An 18,217-nucleotide genomic window follows, 5' to 3' on the forward strand; every position below is an offset into this window, starting at 1 on the left:
GCAAGCAGGGCCATGGCGCCAGGGAGCACGAGGCCTGGTACATGGTCGACACCGTAGACCTAGTACATGTAGTACCTAGTACCTGTCTACCGGTCGCAAGCAGTCTGCATGGTGTGGCCATGTGGGTACCGGTACTCTACTGACTCCTGACTCAACAGACAGAAGACTGATAATCTTTGCGTAATAATTTTCTAAGTACTGTAGTTGCAGTACTTTTGAAGTGATGGACGGGACGTCCGGACGTGTCATTCATCAGCTCTGGTCTTGGGCTATGACCAAGTAAAATTACCTCCTGCGAGCATGGACGAGCACCGACGCCGTGAACGCTGGTGTCCAGTTTATCCTGCATCGTAATCTACCCAGAAGAGTGTATGGTGTTGACATGTAGCAGGCACTAGAAATATCTCTGGTGTAGTTCTACTGAAAGTCATTGTCTTCTGTGGAAGCATGGACGGTGAACGTAGAGATAAGCTGCTGCGGAGTGACTACGCAGTTGCTGGAGCTGTATCTGGTGTGGTAACCCGTGCCTTGGTCTCGCCTCTGGATTTGCTGAAGATTCGCTACCAACTCCAAGTGTCAAGTGTACGTGTTACAACATTCTTCAGGTGCACTTGCAATAGCCACACTGCATGCCCATTGCTGTGAACCACACAATGTTCACTATTTTCGCGATTTTCAGAGCTAGCAAGTTTGCAATGGCAACTGTCCACTTAGCACTATGGCCACACACACACACACACACACACACACATACACACTCTGTTCAAGTTTGATTTTCGCGGAGGCCAATATTCGTGTTACGCTCTCGCTAGATAGCGAACATGAATACCTCGCGGTAATTGGGCAGTTTTAATACGGTATTGAACTTTCAACATGCATACTGCTATAAGTGCTACATGATATTAGAGACTCCCTCGATTTAGGCTGAGGCCTGTGGAGAATCCATAAATACAAATACAAAATACAAATATTGGCACTTTTGCATCCACATTTCGGTGGAGAAATAATTTGAGACAGGCAGATTGTGATCATTTTGAAGACTCACCTCTGGTATGTACATATGGGGAAGCACACAGACAGCAGGGAGAGAGAAATTGTATAGTTTAATACAACTTAGAGTTTTGTGCTCTTTGCAATCTTCAGGTACCTGGGGTGCTGGTAGCAGGGCACCCGAACATAAGTAAAGAAAAAAAGAAAATTAGGCAAGCTATCACCTATGGCTTGGCGTGGATTATTATTGATAATTCATATGGAGAAATTATGACAATGTACACAAAGCCATGCTCACTAGATTCATGAATTGCAACGTTCGTGTAGGCGTCTAACTGTCGGTAGTTAGCTGCTTGATGCATAAAGCACGGAGATGCAACACACAAGAAATGGTCCACACCCACAAAGGTGAAGTGTTCCCCTTTGTGGGTAGATACTATTGTTCTAAGCTCGAAACGTCGCATTTTGCATCGTAGAGAGAGAGACAGAGAGAGACAGAGAGAGAGAGACAGAGAGAGACAGAGAGAGAGAGAGAGAGAGAGAGAGAGAGAGAGAGAGAGAGACAGAGAGAGAGAGAGAGAGAGAGAGAGAGAGAGAGAGAGAGAGAGAGAGAGAGAGAGAGAGAGACAGAGAGAGAGAGACAGAGAGAGAGAGAGACAGAGACAGAGACACAGAGAGACAGAGAGACAGAGACACAGAGAGAGAGACAGAGACAGAGACACAGAGAGAGAGACAGAGAGAGAGAGAGAGACAGAGAGAGAGAGAGAGATGAGTAGTTATCATACTCATGGTGCTTATCTTCATTGCCATTCTGTATCTCAGGCCGCCGCCGACATCCGCTACACAGGCATAGTTTCATCGCTCGTTCGCGTTGTAAAAGAAGAAGGCGTGCGTGGCCTGTGGTAAGTGCTTGGTGAAGCTATTACTGACACCAGGAGTCCATTATGAACTCTTGCTGATACTGGTACTCGACTTGCTGCACGTGTATAGCACTGCACTCTTTACCACTGATCCAACTAATTCAAGATAGTGCTGCCAGTACAAAGCCGAAGGGGCCATCCATTCCGGTAATATCTTTTACACGAAACGGAGGCAAGTTTCCACTATGCGTACGGTAGGTGGATCAACAAGAGTTTCATTTTTGAAATATACCGTAAAGTCTTGTATAAAAGCCGCTGCTTCTATGACTTTCTTGGTGAAATTCTGCAAGCTTCTATATGAGACAGGCTTCTATACAAGACAGGTATTTCTATGTATGTCAACACTAAAACCAGGCTTACAGTCAACTTCGTTTATAACGACACTCGGCGGGGCATCAAAAAAGTGTCTTTATTCGCGAAGTGTCCTTATACCCGAAGTCTCATTATATGTATTACAGTTGGAAGGGACTTTGGCTCTGGGCATGGAAATGCTGTCGTTATTCGCGAATTGTCGTTATATCCGCAGTCGTTATAAGCGAAGTTGACTGTATGTGTGATTTGATGGGCCCAAAATTGCGGCTTCTATTCGAGGGCGGCTTCAATTCAAGTGTGGCTTCAATTCAAGTGCGGCTTTTGTAGAAGACTTTACGGTATTGATATATTGATAGCTGGAACAAACAATAATAAGACTGTAGGGGTCAAACTGGTGTACCTTTAACTAACAAACGGGTATTTTTCTTAACGGGCGGGTTAACGGGTACCCTTTAGAAGCCATTGTAAAAAAGTACATAAAAATCATTAATTAATATCACTTTTTTTTCAATCATATCTGTTGCATTTCGTGTCTCATGATAGGAAATTCAAGAATCAAGACAAAAATATAGTATTATAATTACTCAATCTGCGGACAGAACTGTTTCGTCCTTTGTGGACTCGTCAGCGCAGCACAGAGGAAATGAGGCCGAACCTGATAGCAATGGAAATAAAAATTTCCAATCAGGCCTGAACGTACCTTGCCAGAGTGCTCAAACTGACAAGTCAGTGAGCTCTGCATAACGCAAATAGCAAAGGCACTACCCCACGCAAGAGTGCTCAACTGCTACAAGAGCAGGAGCGAAATACTCAATCTGCGGACAGAACTGTTTCGTCCTTTGTGGACTCGTCAGCGCAGCACAGAGGAAATGAGGCCGAACCTGATAGCAATGGAAATAAAAATTTCCAATCAGGCCCGAACGTTCGAACGTACCTTGCCAGAGTGCTCAAACTGACAAGTCAGTGAGCTCTGCATGTTCTTTGTTTTCTTTTTGTTCATTGGCAATTACACGATGAATATGTTGAATTGATATACAGGTGGAATCCTTATAATTCGAATATGGCTTAATTCGAACATACCGCTTAATTAGAAGTTTTTCCAGGACCGATTTCTATCAATACGATTCCCACATAAAAATTTCTGATAATTCGAACCTCGAACTGGACATGTCGGCTAATTAGAAGTCCCACAGATTTCACTTACATAGAAAATGTGTGGGATTTGTGCTGATAATTCGAAGTTAGCAAAGTGTAATTCGAAGTTCACTGTACACTGTACTAGTCAGTTCAGTTTGCACGAGCAGGCTGTGCCGGTCAGTTCAGTGTCCGTAAAATTTGTGTCTAAGGTCCATAGCGCAACGCTGCGTGACCATGAGAGCATTTTGACATACATATTGTGTTGTGGGTTCATGTTTGGATAATTAGAATGTCCGGATAATTAGAAGTTTTTTCCTGGCATTTTGAGGTTCGAATTATCAGGATTTCACCTGTACTAGTAAATTGTATGAGTGAATGGCTAGGAGTCTAGCTGCCTAGAACACAGAGAGTTGCAAGTGCTTTAGATGTCGACTGTGTCCAGTGCCACTTGCTCTACTTGAAGTTGCGGCAGTTGAGGAAGATCTTCACATTCTGCAGCATCATCTATGGCGAGAGTGAGTGGCACCTCTGGCCTAGGGAGGGGGTTCTCTGACAGCTTCAGAAGGAATGCGTTCTTGTGCAGGAAGACAATGGCATCAATCATTGGTGCTGAGAGTCTGCTGCGGCGCTTGTCCGCAATTCTCCCGGAAAAAGAGAATACTCGCTCTGACGATACAGACGTTGCTGGTATGCACAAGTACCGCTTAGCAATGTTCGCCAGGCGAGGAAAACGAGACGCATTGGCAGCCCACCAAGTGAGAGGATCACTCACTCTACTCACAGGCCTCTCCTGAAGGTAAGTCAGCACCTCCGCTACCACAGACTCGCCTTCATTTGCTATTTCCTCACCAAGCAAGTCGTCCAGGAAGCAGTTTCGTTTCGCAGGCGGCTCAGAGCTAGGTGCAGGCGGAACGACAGGTGAAGTGCCGATACTTGCTAGCTCAATCAGCAGGTCCTTCACTGCATCTTGCTCGTCTTCCTGGAGGAACTTCAAGTCTCTGAATCTTGGATCCAGGGCAGCAGCCAAGACAGCATTACTAGATGTGTCCAACAGATAGAGGCCAAACCGAGTTGTGTTATATTTTCCGCGAAACGTCTGCGGACACCGTCGACTGGCGTGTCAATGTCATCCTCGTCACGCCGCAAGCACCTTGTCTTCAAAGTTATGTTAGGACAGGCACAGTCACAATAGGACGAGCGGATCAGCAGTTTCAAGTCGACAACGACAAGGGAAGAGAATCTCAGAAGTTCGATAGAGGACAAGGCAAGGCAAGCAAGACAAGGCAAGGCAAGCAAGACAAGACCTAACCTAACAGTTATAAGAGGATGAAAAAAGTGTTTGAACTCCGAGTTTCACGCACTAAGCGATCATCAGAAAACAGATAGCAGATAGGTGGAACACCAATCCATTCTATATCTTCGGTTTGAGGGAAAGACGCAAACGGGAAACGTCTGAAGAAAAAGTTGACTGTCACCACCAGGACTCGAACCAGGGACCTTCGCTTGAGGCCAGCGATGCTCTAACCACTCAGCTGTGATGTATCTGTCGATTCTATAAATTTTTCGTTCAGGGGGTGGGTGGGTGGGGGAGGGTCCTAACTAAACTTTTTTGTTCCATGAAAATTACCGATAGTGCCGGATAGCCCCTAAGGGGCCGTCCGGAGTTACCGATTGTTTTTACAAAACGAAAAGTTTTAGTATTGTTCAGCCCCCACCCACCCACCCACCTTTTCTGCAGGTAAAACGAATTCCAATACAATAGTGATGTCAATTTTCAACACCCAGAAGTAACTGGGCATTCTCCATCTGCATTCAATAATTATTTTCAAAGCGAAACTCCATCAAACCCACCCACCCCCAAAACGAAAACTTTTCGTTTTGAAAAGAATATTGGTAACCTTGGACGGCCCGGCCCCTAAGCGCATTACATTGTACTGGCAAGTGACAACCGTCGGCATCATGTTATACTAGTGTCTCCTGACGGTTGCACTACCAAAGCAGGAAACGTGACCCGGCCAAAGCTTGATTTATTTTATTTTATTTTATTTATTTCACCGTCCAATGGCAGAAGCCAATGCAAAGGAGGGGGCGTTAGCCAGCCATGGCAAGAGAAGAAAATTGATCATTTGGACCGGCTGCTATCTACCTGTACTGTTTACACAATGCTGTAGACTGCAAGCTGTTTCGGCCATAAAGGCCTCATCAGGACAAAAAACAAACAAAAAAAACATCAGTACAGCTAGGAGCTAAATTGGCCAAGCTACCAGCCATGGTGCAAAGAAGGAACCACAGACATTATTAAAGATAGCTCGTCGCTCTAGTGCCAGAGTGCTCAAACTACGAAAAGTAGCGGGGAATACCTGTGCTGTTTATTGTGATTTGCGAGCCAAGAAGTGTGTGTGTGTGTGTGTGTGTGTGTGTGTACACGCGCGTGCGTTTGCGTTTACCTTTTTCACTGCAGGAAAGGTCACGTTCCGGCTCAGCTGTTATCAGTCACGTATGGAGCAGTGCAGGTACAGTATGTTGAATATGCTTCATAATCATTGTGTGTGTGTGCTTGTGAGAAATCATTCTCTACAGGTGTGGCTGACATGTGGGAAGGCCTGGTTTGAGGAGATCAGGGATGGCATGCCTTGCTGCTGGGACCTTCGTATTAGGCGATCTGTGCATGCCGTTTACGTAATGACAATGTGCACCGTATAATTACATGTATTCGTGCTGTATGTAGGGATTTCGGTCTTTGACCACTTGGTGGTGGGTCTGATCTACTCACCTCCCACCGTTTAGGCGCTGCATCTGCGCCTTTGATCCTAGAGGGTGGTGGCGTTCCCACGGCGGATGCGGAAAACTCGGCTTCTAGCCGAGTCTCACGCGAACCGTGAAATTTATTTATTTTTTATTCGTGCTGTATGCTTGCATGCGTATGTGTACATGTATGTGCATGCGTATGTGCACTACATGTATGTGCATGCTTGTGTGAATATGTGGCACGGTGCATCTCTACCTGTGTAGTTCTACGCATTTGAAGGGATGAAGACAAGTGCCAGTCACTTCGGCGGCCAGGGCTCGAGCCAGGGATCCCCGGCTTCAGCATCTCGGCCTTCGACGACGGCGGCGACGAATTTCATCTGCGGTGGCTTGGCCGGTTGCTGCGCTACGCTCGCTGCTCATCCGCTTGATGTCATGCGGACGCGGCTGGTTGCGCAATGCAGCAGACGCATTCGGGTAAGGCAAGACTAACACTGAAGTCGCCATTGTTGTGTCTCGCACTCGGAATCCGTCAAGGCAAAACAGACCATGTATTTCCTACGCACGTGCAATATGAATGATGATAATGAAAGGAGTCATAATATTACTAGACATAACAGTACAATGAAAGGAGTCGTAATATTACTAGACATAACAGTACAATGAAAGGAGTCGTAATATTACTAGACATAACAGTACAATGAAAGGAGTCGTAATATTACTAGACATAGCAGTACAATGAAAGGAGTCATAATATTTTCTAGACATAGCAGTACAATGAAAGGAGTCATAATATTACTAGACATAGCAGTACAATGAAAGGAGTCATAATATTACTATACATAGCTGTACAATGAAAGGAGTCATAATATTACTATACATAGCAGTAGCATAGTGCATCGCTGTGCCATGGCTTTGGCACTCCATACAAAGCATCTCAACTGATGACGTACTAGTAACTGAGGGTCTGTGGTTCGAGTCCTGGTGGTGACAGTCAATCTTTTCTTCAGACTGTTCCCGTTTGCAACTCCCTCAACCTTGTGATTATAGTATTGTGGCATTAGCATTATGAGAAGATCACACAAAAAAAAGCGGTCGTTAGAACCAGATGGTCTATGAAACCAGGTCCCATGCATTCACGGCATTTCGGATCGTGTACACACATGCACATGTTAATTCCATGATTGTACTCATAATGACAGGTGTGGGGCATAGCTTTGTCACTTCTTTTGATTGCACGCACTTGCTTCTGAGCGGAGCTTCAACCCGGTTGCATTCAAGCCTGCCGGCCAGGATAACACTTTTTGGCTAGTTTTGGTCCCTTTATGCAGGTCAGATATGGCACTTGGTCCACTAAAAGTCGATCGCTGGTTGCGCAAGGCAGGCGGTCTCTGTATCCGGTCCAGTTTCTGTGTAGAACTGTCCGTGCATGGAAAAATGGTCTTTAAAAGCAGGTGGTCGCTGAAACCTGGTTTTACTGTACTGTCCGTGTGTGTTTTCTTGCCTGTGTTTGATCTCACGTAGGTGTACACGAGTCTGCATCAGGGAGTGCTGCACGTTTGGCGGAATGAAGGAGCCCTGGCGTTTTACAGAGGTGATGTGTGTTTGAAATAGATGGTGATAGATGTACTGTATAAGCAGACCTGTTTGCCGTGAAACTATTTGATCCTTTTCGTCCTAAGAGTTCTGAATATAAATTGGAGGAGCCTCGGCGAACTCCAATTGGAGTTCTACGAGCCTCCTCATAGCATACAAGAGCACTGTGCCCCTCCCGTTTAAAGACTGGTGGGTCTGGTGAGTGTTCTGCTTAGAACCGTACGATGAGCGGCGGTCAGCCTGGCGGTACGGGTGAAACCGTGAGTCACCGCGTGTGCTAGACACGCTCTTGGAAACCTTAGCCAACTCGTTAATCTCCTTGATGGAGTCCTGAATATTGTCGCCAAACAACTGGTTTGTGACCGGCACGGACACATCACATGAGGACATGTAGTTCCTGTTGATGCCAGAGCGCATTACCTTCCGGCGTCGTTGGGACAGTTCGAATACTGAATTTCCTAGCAGCGCTATAGCTAACGACAAGAGTTTGCTGGCGTTCGTCAATGCCTCAGCTGATGGGCTAGGTTGCATCAAGGTTTCTTTTGCTGCTACGACGCCCGCCGTACCTTTGACCACCAGATTCTGCGTGGCCTGCATGTGGACGTCAGTGGCTTTCGTCCACTTGCCCAACTCTTTTTAAATCCCCTCGTTCACTTGGGGCACTACAAGGGTGTTGGGCAGTTGGCGGGTCGAGGACAGCGGCGTTTCATGTCCGCGAGGTTCTCTTCGTCGATCCGCTTGGAGCAACATTGATTGACGTATTCGGCCAGCTTTGGCAATACATGAGCGCCAAGCTCTTCGTCTCCCACGAAAGAAACCTGTTCTAAATCGCCGGCTTCGGCTGAATCAGGGAGTAAGGCTGAATGTAGGACCTCCTCATCGACATCCATCAACTTCTGACCGAAGTCATCGGGTTGAGGAGCAGTGGTGTGCTGAACACCTGGGTTACTGGTACCGGAATTCTTCGTCAATAATTCCGTAATTGAAGTGAGTTTATGGGCGATAGAAGAAACGTCTGACTTCAACGTGGTGACAGAGGTCTCCAATTTATTGAATTGTTCCGAGGAGACGAACTCAAGGTCAGCATCGATGTCGCCAACATCCATGGCAAATACTACAAGAAACTAACTAACTTGCTAGTTAGGAAAAGAAAAAATACTGTTCCCGAAAAAGGGAAAGACACGAGGTAGTTTTTCAACAGATCTGCGACCAGCGCAAAGAAAAAACTGAGTTGGCCACATGCGCGCGTGCGCTTACACGGAACTGGCCAGGGAAAATGCCGGCTTTGAGTATCAAAACCAAGTTAGCCCACGCGGGCACATGCGCAGTGATGGTCTCATGATGCATATCATTTTAAAATTATTATTCTGTGCGTCTGTAATTTACATTTTTTGCGCTGCTGCTACTGTTGCCTTTATGTGCGCTGCAGTAGCTAGTCGAATGCAGTTTGGTTGTCTTTTCCTTTGGACAAGAAGTGCTTTCCTTGTCAGGCTGGTAATTTCTCTCCCTCCCTCCCCCCCCCCCCCCCATTTTGCAATCACTTCCTGTGCCGGGAGGGCCACGTATACATGGCTGCTGTGTTACTGCTGCAATGTTGTGGCAGCGGCATCTTGATGTGATGGACTGATGTTGTAACAGTGTACCCATTTGCTGTTGCTGGGTACCGTAGTTTGTCAGTTGTGCCTGTTTGAAGTTGCCAGGCCAGCTTGTATTGGTGCATTCCCGTTTGCTGTTGCCGGGACACCATGTTTGTCACGGCGTACCCGTTTGCTTTTGCCGGGGCCGTGTTTGTACTGGTGCGTCCCCGTTTGCTGTTGCCGGGGCACCATGTTTGTAACGGCGTACCCGTTTGCTGTTGCCGGGGCCGTGTTTGTACTGGTGCGTTCCCGTTTGCTGTTGCCGGGGCACCATGTTTGTAACGGCGTACCCGTTTGCTGTTGCCGGGGCCGTGTTTGTGTTGGTGCGATCCCGTTGAGTTTGCCGGGGCACCATGTTTGTAACGATGTACCCGTTTGCTGTTGCCGGGTGACATATTTGCCAATTGTGCTTGTTTCAAATTGCCGTGCTGTGCGCGTTATGAGGTGATAAGAATTATGAGCCATGCATTGGCTTGCTGTGCCCAATGCCAATGGCTCTTGCTAACACGGCAATTTGCTATCATTGGTGATATTTCAAAGAGTGACAAATGTGAGAAAAAAAAGATAATGGCAAACCCCCACAACTAGGTTCTATGCTTGGTGTGCTGGTGCGAGCAAGTTTTGCAAGCATATTGCAATGTGGAATACCTGCGTGTGTATTCGTGTGTATACATAATATTATTATGCTTGGCCACAGGGCCTAGCGGGTGTGTGCACGCACACCTGGGTGGGCGGTGGCAGGTGCATGCATGTGGGTTAATTTTTTCTTATGAAAATGCTTTAAAAATTGCAGATCTGTGACTATTGCGTACCGAATATCTCAAGTAAGAACGTACTTACTGTGCATGACTTAGGCATGCACAGTGTGACTGGATGCGGAGAGGAGGTGAAGTAGAAACTAAATTAAACCGGACTCTTTGCGATTTTCTCATCCTTTCAACATGCAGTGCTGCCAAACCGTCCGATTTTTCGGACAGTGTCCGATTTTTGAAGGCTCTTCCGAAAACCGGTCCAAAAAGGGAAACGTCCGAAAAGCAGCCAAAATGTCCGAGATCATTACTTTCCTATGCAGAAGTCCTGTGCTTTCACTTTGCAGCGCAACTGAAGGCACAAATCACTGTACATTTGCTTCAAAAGGGCTAGCGCTTGGCTGTGGAAGTGCAAAGTAACATGCCTGGATCAGGCTGGATGGCATGTACGCTGACAGTGTGTACAGAGTCAGTGTGCGACCACACTCATCATTACAAAATTCATGACAACTCCGGGGTTACCATGGCAACGAAGCGAATTTTCATGGTGTTTTCGGCGATATTTTGAATTCTCTGTAAAATATTTGCCGAGGAGAAAAATTCGCACCATGTGGCCAGCCTTGGCGGTGAAGGGTGTCCGATTTTGGGCGAAAATTATTTGGCAGCACTGAACATGCTACAGCGCTATCAAGAGTACATAACCCCCCAGAGTGTGCAACTCCACTATGGGTGCTGTCCCGACAGAATTTCAAGTTGACGTCATTTTGATGATGCAATGCGCACTGTACACGGATTATCAGACGAATCCGGAACCTGTGGTTGACCGAAGCCGATCGATCCTGTACAAATTATTGCAAAGAAAAACGTGTGATGCGTTGACACCCGTACACATGTTGTAAATCACTGCTGCAAGGAGCATTGCGTCATAAATAATGACGTCAACTTGAAATTCTGTCGGGACAACAGGGTATGTGGGAGTTGCACACTCTGGGGGGTTATGTACTCTTGGCGCTATTGGACGAAATTATGGATCGGACAAACTCTTCAAACTTGGACAGAACTATTCACCTGCTAAAATTTCTGCCAATACAGTAGATGGAATATATTTTCTTCACCAGGTCGTGACTGTTGTGCCCCTGAGCAGTTGTAAAAGAAAACTGTCGTGCAATTTTTTCAATGCCCCAGTTGTTAGTGACCCGTGTCTGACCATCCCATGTTTGTTACGGTCTTAGAATACAGGTGGTGTCTGAAGCCAGGTTGCCCCTTGCATATTCCACACATATGATGGTCCTACAGACCAGGTGGTTGCTGAACCCAGGTGGTCTCTTGACCAGGTTTCAACTGTACATGCATTTCTTTGTTCCTGATGGTGGTTGTTGAACAAAAGTAAAGAGTTTCCTTCAGTAGTATTAATTTGAAAAGAGGTAGTGACTTTGGCGATAATAGAGCAACTGTTTGTTGCTCCTTGTGTGGTAGCAAGTGCCAGGGGTCAAGTCAAGTACTGTAAAAGGCTAAAAGCAGAAAATTTCGGTGGTGTTTATTTTCGGTAGCTTCGGTGCCGACAATTTTTACCTAAAATAAAACGCACCGAAAATGTCGGTACTAGTACCGTAAAGTACCGTTTGATCCGCCCCCTCTCTAATTCCCGTCCCCTGTCGATTTTCTACCTGTGAAGCGACTTCGGCGTATACAACGAAAATACGATGTTGAACCGACGCATGCACTGCTGTACACAATATTTGCCAATCCAGGATGAAAATGTGCACAATCCAGCACATCGAGTCTGAACTCTTACGTTGTTGTACATCGTACTGCACTTGACAGCCTTGATCTAATTCCCGCCCCCTGCCGAAAACCCAGCTGGGAAGCGACATGGCGTGGGGGGCGGATCAACGGTACTTTACGGTACTAGTACACTTACCTGGAAAATGGGTTTACCGACAATTTCCCTCCAGCGAACCACCGATTTTGGAGAATGCCGACAATATTACACTGCCGAAAATTTCTGCTTTAACAGTAAAACATAATATGCACCGAATATTTGTTGATTTACAGTAACTGCTAGTGAAGCTGAGGTGTAACGGTTGGAGCCCATGCCTTTTTTTTTTACAAACGGCCTCTGTTTTTTTGTTGTGCTCTGTGCTTTGTGTGGCGCTGCAGGGCTGTCGCCAACACTGCTGCTTGTATTCCCGCAGACTGGACTGCAGTTCTCCATCTACCACAGCCTGAGCTCTCTGTGGACGCAGACACTCGGGGAACGGGTATGTCACGAAGAGACTGGACGAGTAACTTTACGGGTGTGTGCTGCGAATGGCCTATATGCGTGTGTGTGTGTGTGTGTGTGTGTGTGTGTGTGTGTGTGTGTGTGTGTGTGTGTGTGTGTGTGTGTGTGTGTGTGTGTGTGTGTGTGTGTGTGTGTGTGTGTGTGTGTGTGTGTGTGTGTGTGTGTGTGTGTGTGTGTGTGTGTGTGTGTGTGTGTAGTTTTGTGCTCACCAAATATTCATGGCATCGGTCTCACCTGCTGTATTGTAAACTTTTCAACTATGGTGTGCATAGCTGCAGGGTGCCTGTTTGATCACTGAGTGTACACCATGCTTACCAATGCTGTACTTATAGTGTTTAGTGTGCTGCGTGTTGTACTATACTAAGAGTCAGGCTTGTAGCCAGCGTGAAATCAAAGAGATAGGTGCCTGGGAAAGTCTGTGTGCATAGTGGTACGAATCTAAATCACTCCACTCATGGAGTAGTACAGCAAGGTCACGTAGATCTATTTTACATTTGCTCAACTATAGCACTGAACCAGCACAATGATCTACAGGTACACGTTGTCTTAATGCCTAGATATACACACTGTTGCGGAAACCATTCCGTGAATAATACCAGCCCAAGTCACATAAAATGGCAATAAATAAGATAAATTGTGCACTCATAACAACAGCAAAAATGAAGAAAGTCAAGTTCCATAACGTTTTCTTGTGACTGTCATCAGTGGAACGCCGTCACATAAAAATGTAATAACTAAAACACACACTTATATACATGTGGCTAATATGGTTTCAGGTAGAAGTACAGCAGCTAACAAGCACAAAAAGCGAAGTTTGCACCTTTGCAATGTGTGAATATAGTGTATGTGAGAAAGGTAGTGGCAGATGAATGTGATACTGTGTGAATGAATGTAACGGTGCGTGTGTATTACTTGAAGAGTGTGAGTGATACAACGTTTTCTTTCTGTTTACATAGCACAGGGTCACGAGTACAAATATACACAGCTTCCAACACCTGCAATTGCTTGAAGAAACGTGCGCAACGAATAACACTAAACCAGGAATCGTCAAACACCTTACGACATTCTGGACTGGACACCAAATGCTTGTACACTGCAGACTTCCTCTTGTCAACATCAAACTCCTCCTCTGTCGTAATGTCGTAAGGTGTTTGACGATTCCTGGTTTAGTGTTATTCGTTGCGCACGTTTCTTCAAGCAATTGCAGGTGTTGGAAGCTGTGTATATTTGTACTCGTGACCCTGTGCTATGTAAACAGAAAGAAAACGTTGTATCACTCACACTCTTCAAGTAATACACACGCACCGTTACATTCATTCACACAGTATCACATTCATCTGCCACTACCTTTCTCACATACACTATATTCACACATTGCAAAGGTGCAAACTTCGCTTTTTGTACTTGTTAGCTGCTGTACTTCTACCTGAAACCATATTAGCTACATGTATATAAGTGTGTGTTTTAGTTATTACATTTTTATGTGACGGCGTTCCACTGATGACAGTCACAAGAAAACGTTATGGAACTTGACTTTCTTCATTTTTGCTGTTGTTATGAGTGCACAATTTATCTTATTTATTGCCATTTTACGACTATTGTCTCCTCGTCGATTGTCCAAGTCACATAGCAAGTAATAATTGCAATTTCAAATTTGGACTTCACGTGGTGTGACTGATGATTTTTCCTTTCTTTCGTATCTGGCTTGCAAGTGTTGAGTTTCGGAGAGAAAGGAGCAGTACGAGGCATGTGGCCTCTAATTTCCTCATACATAGCAAGTAATAGTAAAAGCTATGTTGCTAAATAATTGCGCAAGTGCTCGATACTGCGAGGTCGAGCCAAATGACACAAGTCTGCAATAGAACAACTGAGTGGCATTGCCTTGCGTCTTGTCAAGCACCGTGCCGAATGTCGGACAGGGGTTCTTTCTGCCGGGGTGACCCTTTGAGACTGGCTGCCGGTGTATGGTACTTTCTCGCTGCAGAGCGTTCTGGGCTTTCCTCGCAGCTCCGTGTGTGGGATGGCAGCTGGCATGTTGTCGAAGCTGGCCATCTTGCCTCTGGACTTGATGAAGAAAAGACTGCAAGTGAGTACAAATTCCTCTCCGTATAGTACATGTACTAGTTTACGGATCTATTATGTTACGAACAATGCACCTAGTGTGCGAAGAGTGTAGTATGCAAAGAGTGTAGCGTGCAAAGAGTGTAGTGTACAAAGAGTGTAGTGTACAAAGTGTGCTCGAAATGCCGTCATGGCGATTGATGTGCCTGTTTTTCAGCAGCCATGGCTTATACTGGCAGGTCTCCAGCAGAGCACTCAGCTGGCTGGTCCTGCTGCTTCCGTGGACAGCTTCCTGTTGCTGAATAGTGAATACACACCGAGGCTCTCTCGCTATCAGCACACTTGACAGTGCAGTGCATCGTCTCTTTCTTCAACAGGGCACCTCCTGCCGAGCCGACTGATGTAGTCTACACGGTCCAGCTTACCCACCAACGCACAACAAGCGTTTGTGAGCGGAGAGTCATGTTCATATACATGTACTGTATACAGGCTTAGGTAGACTCGGGTGGAGAGGCAAGGATTAATTTATAAGAAGAAAAGAGGACCAAAGAGCTACAAGTTACGCTATATTACCCGCTAACACCACCATGAGCTGATTGTAAAGTAACTGCTGGTGTTAGTGGACATTACAGCGTAACTTGTAGCTCTTTGGTCCTCTTTTCTTCTTGCATACAGGTTTCTTCTTTTTTAATTGCAGCTTTGAAATACATGCCTCCAGCCGAGTCTCACTCGAACTGTGAATTTTTTTGTTTTTTGTTTTTGAAATACACGCATAGGGACGTAAAACATGGCCCAGAAGAAGAAAAAACCCGCTGTGGCCTAGTTTTGTAAAAGCAAAACAAAAACTGGAAGAAGAGTGACATCTTGAATCCAGCGCACGTACGGAGCGATTTCGAGTTTCTGTGCCGGTCAACAATACAATAGATATATGTACCGGTATGCGTAAAGTTCGAGGATCGTCGCCAGCTACAACATGGACCGGGTTTCCAAGACCGGTACATGCACAGACTTCCGTCTTGCCGGTTCCCACGCCTTTTTCTTGCTGTAACATTCTCCCAATGTACAAGTTCGTTTCCAAACCATAACAGCACTTTCATCATTGTTTCTGGGACATCCTCAACCCAAAGCCACACTCGAGTGAAATAAAAAAGAAGACCAACAAAAAGGAACAGAAAGTTTGCACATGGCGTAAAGAATCCAAAATGGGTGCCGTGACATGATCAGAGTCTACAGTGATTCTGCTGGCAAGGGAACGAATCGTGCAGATCCACAACGTATCCATTGCCCCTGTTTTGCTGTTTGCACACCATGTGTTATGCAGGTACAAGGTTTTGAGCAGGCATGGTCGTCGGTGGGCCAGACCAGGCAGTACGTCGGGGCACTGGACTGTGCACGTACTGTCTGGCTGCAGGAGGGTATCCTGGGCTTCTACAAGGGCACCACACCTAGTCTTCTGAAGGTAAGACTCAAAGCATGCGGCCTCTCGGACAGGCATGTCTCTTTTGTACAGTGTTGGTGAATGGAATCCGATTGCGTGAGTCAAGCTCGCGCCCTGCACCAGTGCACAGCCCAGTGTTTGCAGGTCTGAGTCAAGCTCGCGCCCTACACCAGTGCACGTCCCAGTGTTCACATGTCTGGGGTTGCACAGCGCCCTGCACCAGTGCACAGCCCAGTGTTTGCAGGTCTGGGGTTGCACAGTGCCCTGCACCAGTGTACAGCCCAGTGTGCACTGGTGTGGGGCTGCGCGGTGGCTGGCGTGACATACGATCGGATATCATTTTAAAAGCAACATGGTACTATCAGTGCTGCCTGTTGCCTGCGAACACGGACTTTCTTGCAGGGAAAATAGCTTTGTTATTTGGTATGAATGTGTGCGTGGGTGCGTGCGTGTGGAAGTGTTAGTTGATTAGGACATTGGGCATGGTACACGACATCATACGGACCGTTTCGTTGTGTGTGTTTTTTTAAATATTTTATTTCCCGCCGTGAGGTTTTGGCAGGGAGTCATGAACTCGATAATGCCCTGGCCTCGCGGTGAGTCCCGCCTGCTGCAGAGCGAGGATGACATCTCTGTGCGAGTGGGCGAGTGGACGGCCATGAGCAGTTTCTTTCTCTCAATTCTGTTGTTTTTTCGCAGGCCGGTGTCTCGGTGGCGCTGATCTTCACGTCGTACGAGTGGTGTTTGGACATCCTGTGCCACCTGAGAGGCAAGGAATCGTGATGGACGGCTAGCACACGCACACACACAGTAGGTGACATGGATGTGTTCGCTGTAGCGGTGATGTGTGTTTGTGTGAGAACTTTGCCTAAGGATGCCAAAATTGCAGATGCAGAAAGTCCCGTCCGGTGTGCGTGAGGAGTTATTTCTTCTTACACCCCGCCTGGAGCAATTTCAGCTCGCCATATGCCAGTCTGCAGTCTTGTGAGCCGTCTTGGTTGCCGGTGAGCAGCGGTGCAGCTTCACACGGCCACAGAATGGACACTTGTTCAGATTGGTGCTTTTGGGCGGCGTACACGCAGCATCGCGAAGTACACGTATCAGCTTTGTCAAGACATGCGATGGCAGCCTGTCATCACAGCCACGACCACCTCTGACTGTGCTTACCCGCACCCACAGTGAACGTGCACATCGCCGTTGTCAAGGGAACACAAATAGCCCGACTGCTGTGTCCAGACATTGATCTCGGACTACCACGGTGGAATGCAATGGTCTTCGCTCCATCTACGCAATAGTCCAGGCAGCTGGCCATACTGTCTCCGAGACTAGGAGCAAGAAATCGCAGCTAACTGAACACAGCAGTAATGCTATCACCATCGATTCGAAATTGCAACTTGCCCGGCTAGCACCATTCCTAAGGCGAATGGACCAGTAGTAGGACACTTCTCAGCCGGGAAGTCAATGGAATTCTAACTCTGGGATTTGTTGGACTTAGCGGACCATGCAAATGACTTCCCTTTTTTGGTGATTTCCCCACTCACCCCATTCTAGTCTAATGTACTTGCTAGCTTGCCGCTATCCTTCTAACTATTTTGTTTGGTGGAGTCCGGCCCAGTAATAACAGCCTATGTTTTGGTATCAAGTACCTGCGCAACAGATTGGAGGTTGACTGGCTGTGACTGCGAGTTTCATTCACGGTACAATAACCGGACGCGCATTGCCGGACTGTCTTGGTATCAATCATGTCTGTGCGCACGTGGATCGGCCAACAGCACAGCGTGCTGTGTAATTGCGTTCGTTGGATTGCCTTTTACTAGTGTCTCGACGCTGCTTGTATACGCTTTCAAACTTATCGAACCTCAACCCCCCCCCCCCCCCCTCAAATACTCCACTGTGAAGCAATGATTGCAGCCATTTTTCTTCTTCTTTTAGTGCAAATGAGCGGCTCAGTGACAAGTTTTTAACACGTTATGTTACCAGTAATCCTATTCCTTCTGCTCAACCTCTCTCATTATAATACTTGGAGTAACTAATAGAAAGTAGTTTAGAGCAGACTCGCTCTTTAATTCCCATTCACTCTGCTCGTTTTTTATCAATTTCTTTTAAACAACATTTCTGAAATAACGAAGTGAGCAACACTGCATTTGAGTACGCACAGATCACCTGACTATATCGCCAAGTGACCATTGCTGCGTCGAAATTCCCAATCACCGCCTTCTGATCCAACAGTCCGTCTGTACCGGCGGTGCTCTCCGATGTTATTCCTTGATTTCTCTCTCACTCTCTCTCTCTCTCTCTCTCTCTCTCTCTCTCTCTCTCTCTCTCCCTCTCTCTCTCTCTCTCCC

The 18,217-nt window shown here is 46.6% G+C and overlaps 1 protein-coding gene across 1 annotated transcript; it reads left to right on the top strand.

Moving 5' to 3' along the window:
- The first annotated feature begins 182 nt into the window (after nucleotides 1-182).
- Nucleotides 183-18,217, top strand: LOC135812373 (mitochondrial thiamine pyrophosphate carrier-like). The gene is made up of 9 exons (XM_065325751.1): nucleotides 183-582; nucleotides 1,813-1,892; nucleotides 5,821-5,872; nucleotides 6,372-6,584; nucleotides 7,632-7,701; nucleotides 12,250-12,350; nucleotides 14,358-14,459; nucleotides 15,756-15,893; nucleotides 16,572-18,217. The coding sequence occupies exons 1-9, from the start codon at nucleotides 448-450 to the stop codon at nucleotides 16,653-16,655; spliced, it is 975 nt and encodes a 324-aa protein (XP_065181823.1). The 5' UTR covers nucleotides 183-447; the 3' UTR covers nucleotides 16,656-18,217.

Source organism: Sycon ciliatum, chromosome 1 (genome assembly GCF_964019385.1).
Source record: "Sycon ciliatum chromosome 1, ocSycCili1.1, whole genome shotgun sequence".
Taxonomy (NCBI): Eukaryota; Metazoa; Porifera; class Calcarea; order Leucosolenida; family Sycettidae; genus Sycon; species Sycon ciliatum.

What these genes read in the sequence shown, in the direction of transcription:
- LOC135812373 (XM_065325751.1), top strand. Translation starts at nt 448, where the DNA reads ATGGACGGTGAACGTAGAGATAAGCTGCTGCGGAGTGACTACGCAGTT. An exon ending in ACCAACTCCAAGTGTCAAGT is followed by an intron (nt 583 to 1,812) that starts GTACGTGTTACA and finishes TCTGTATCTCAG; the next exon opens with GCCGCCGCCGACATCCGCTA. An exon ending in CCACACCTAGTCTTCTGAAG is followed by an intron (nt 15,894 to 16,571) that starts GTAAGACTCAAA and finishes GTTTTTTCGCAG; the next exon opens with GCCGGTGTCTCGGTGGCGCT.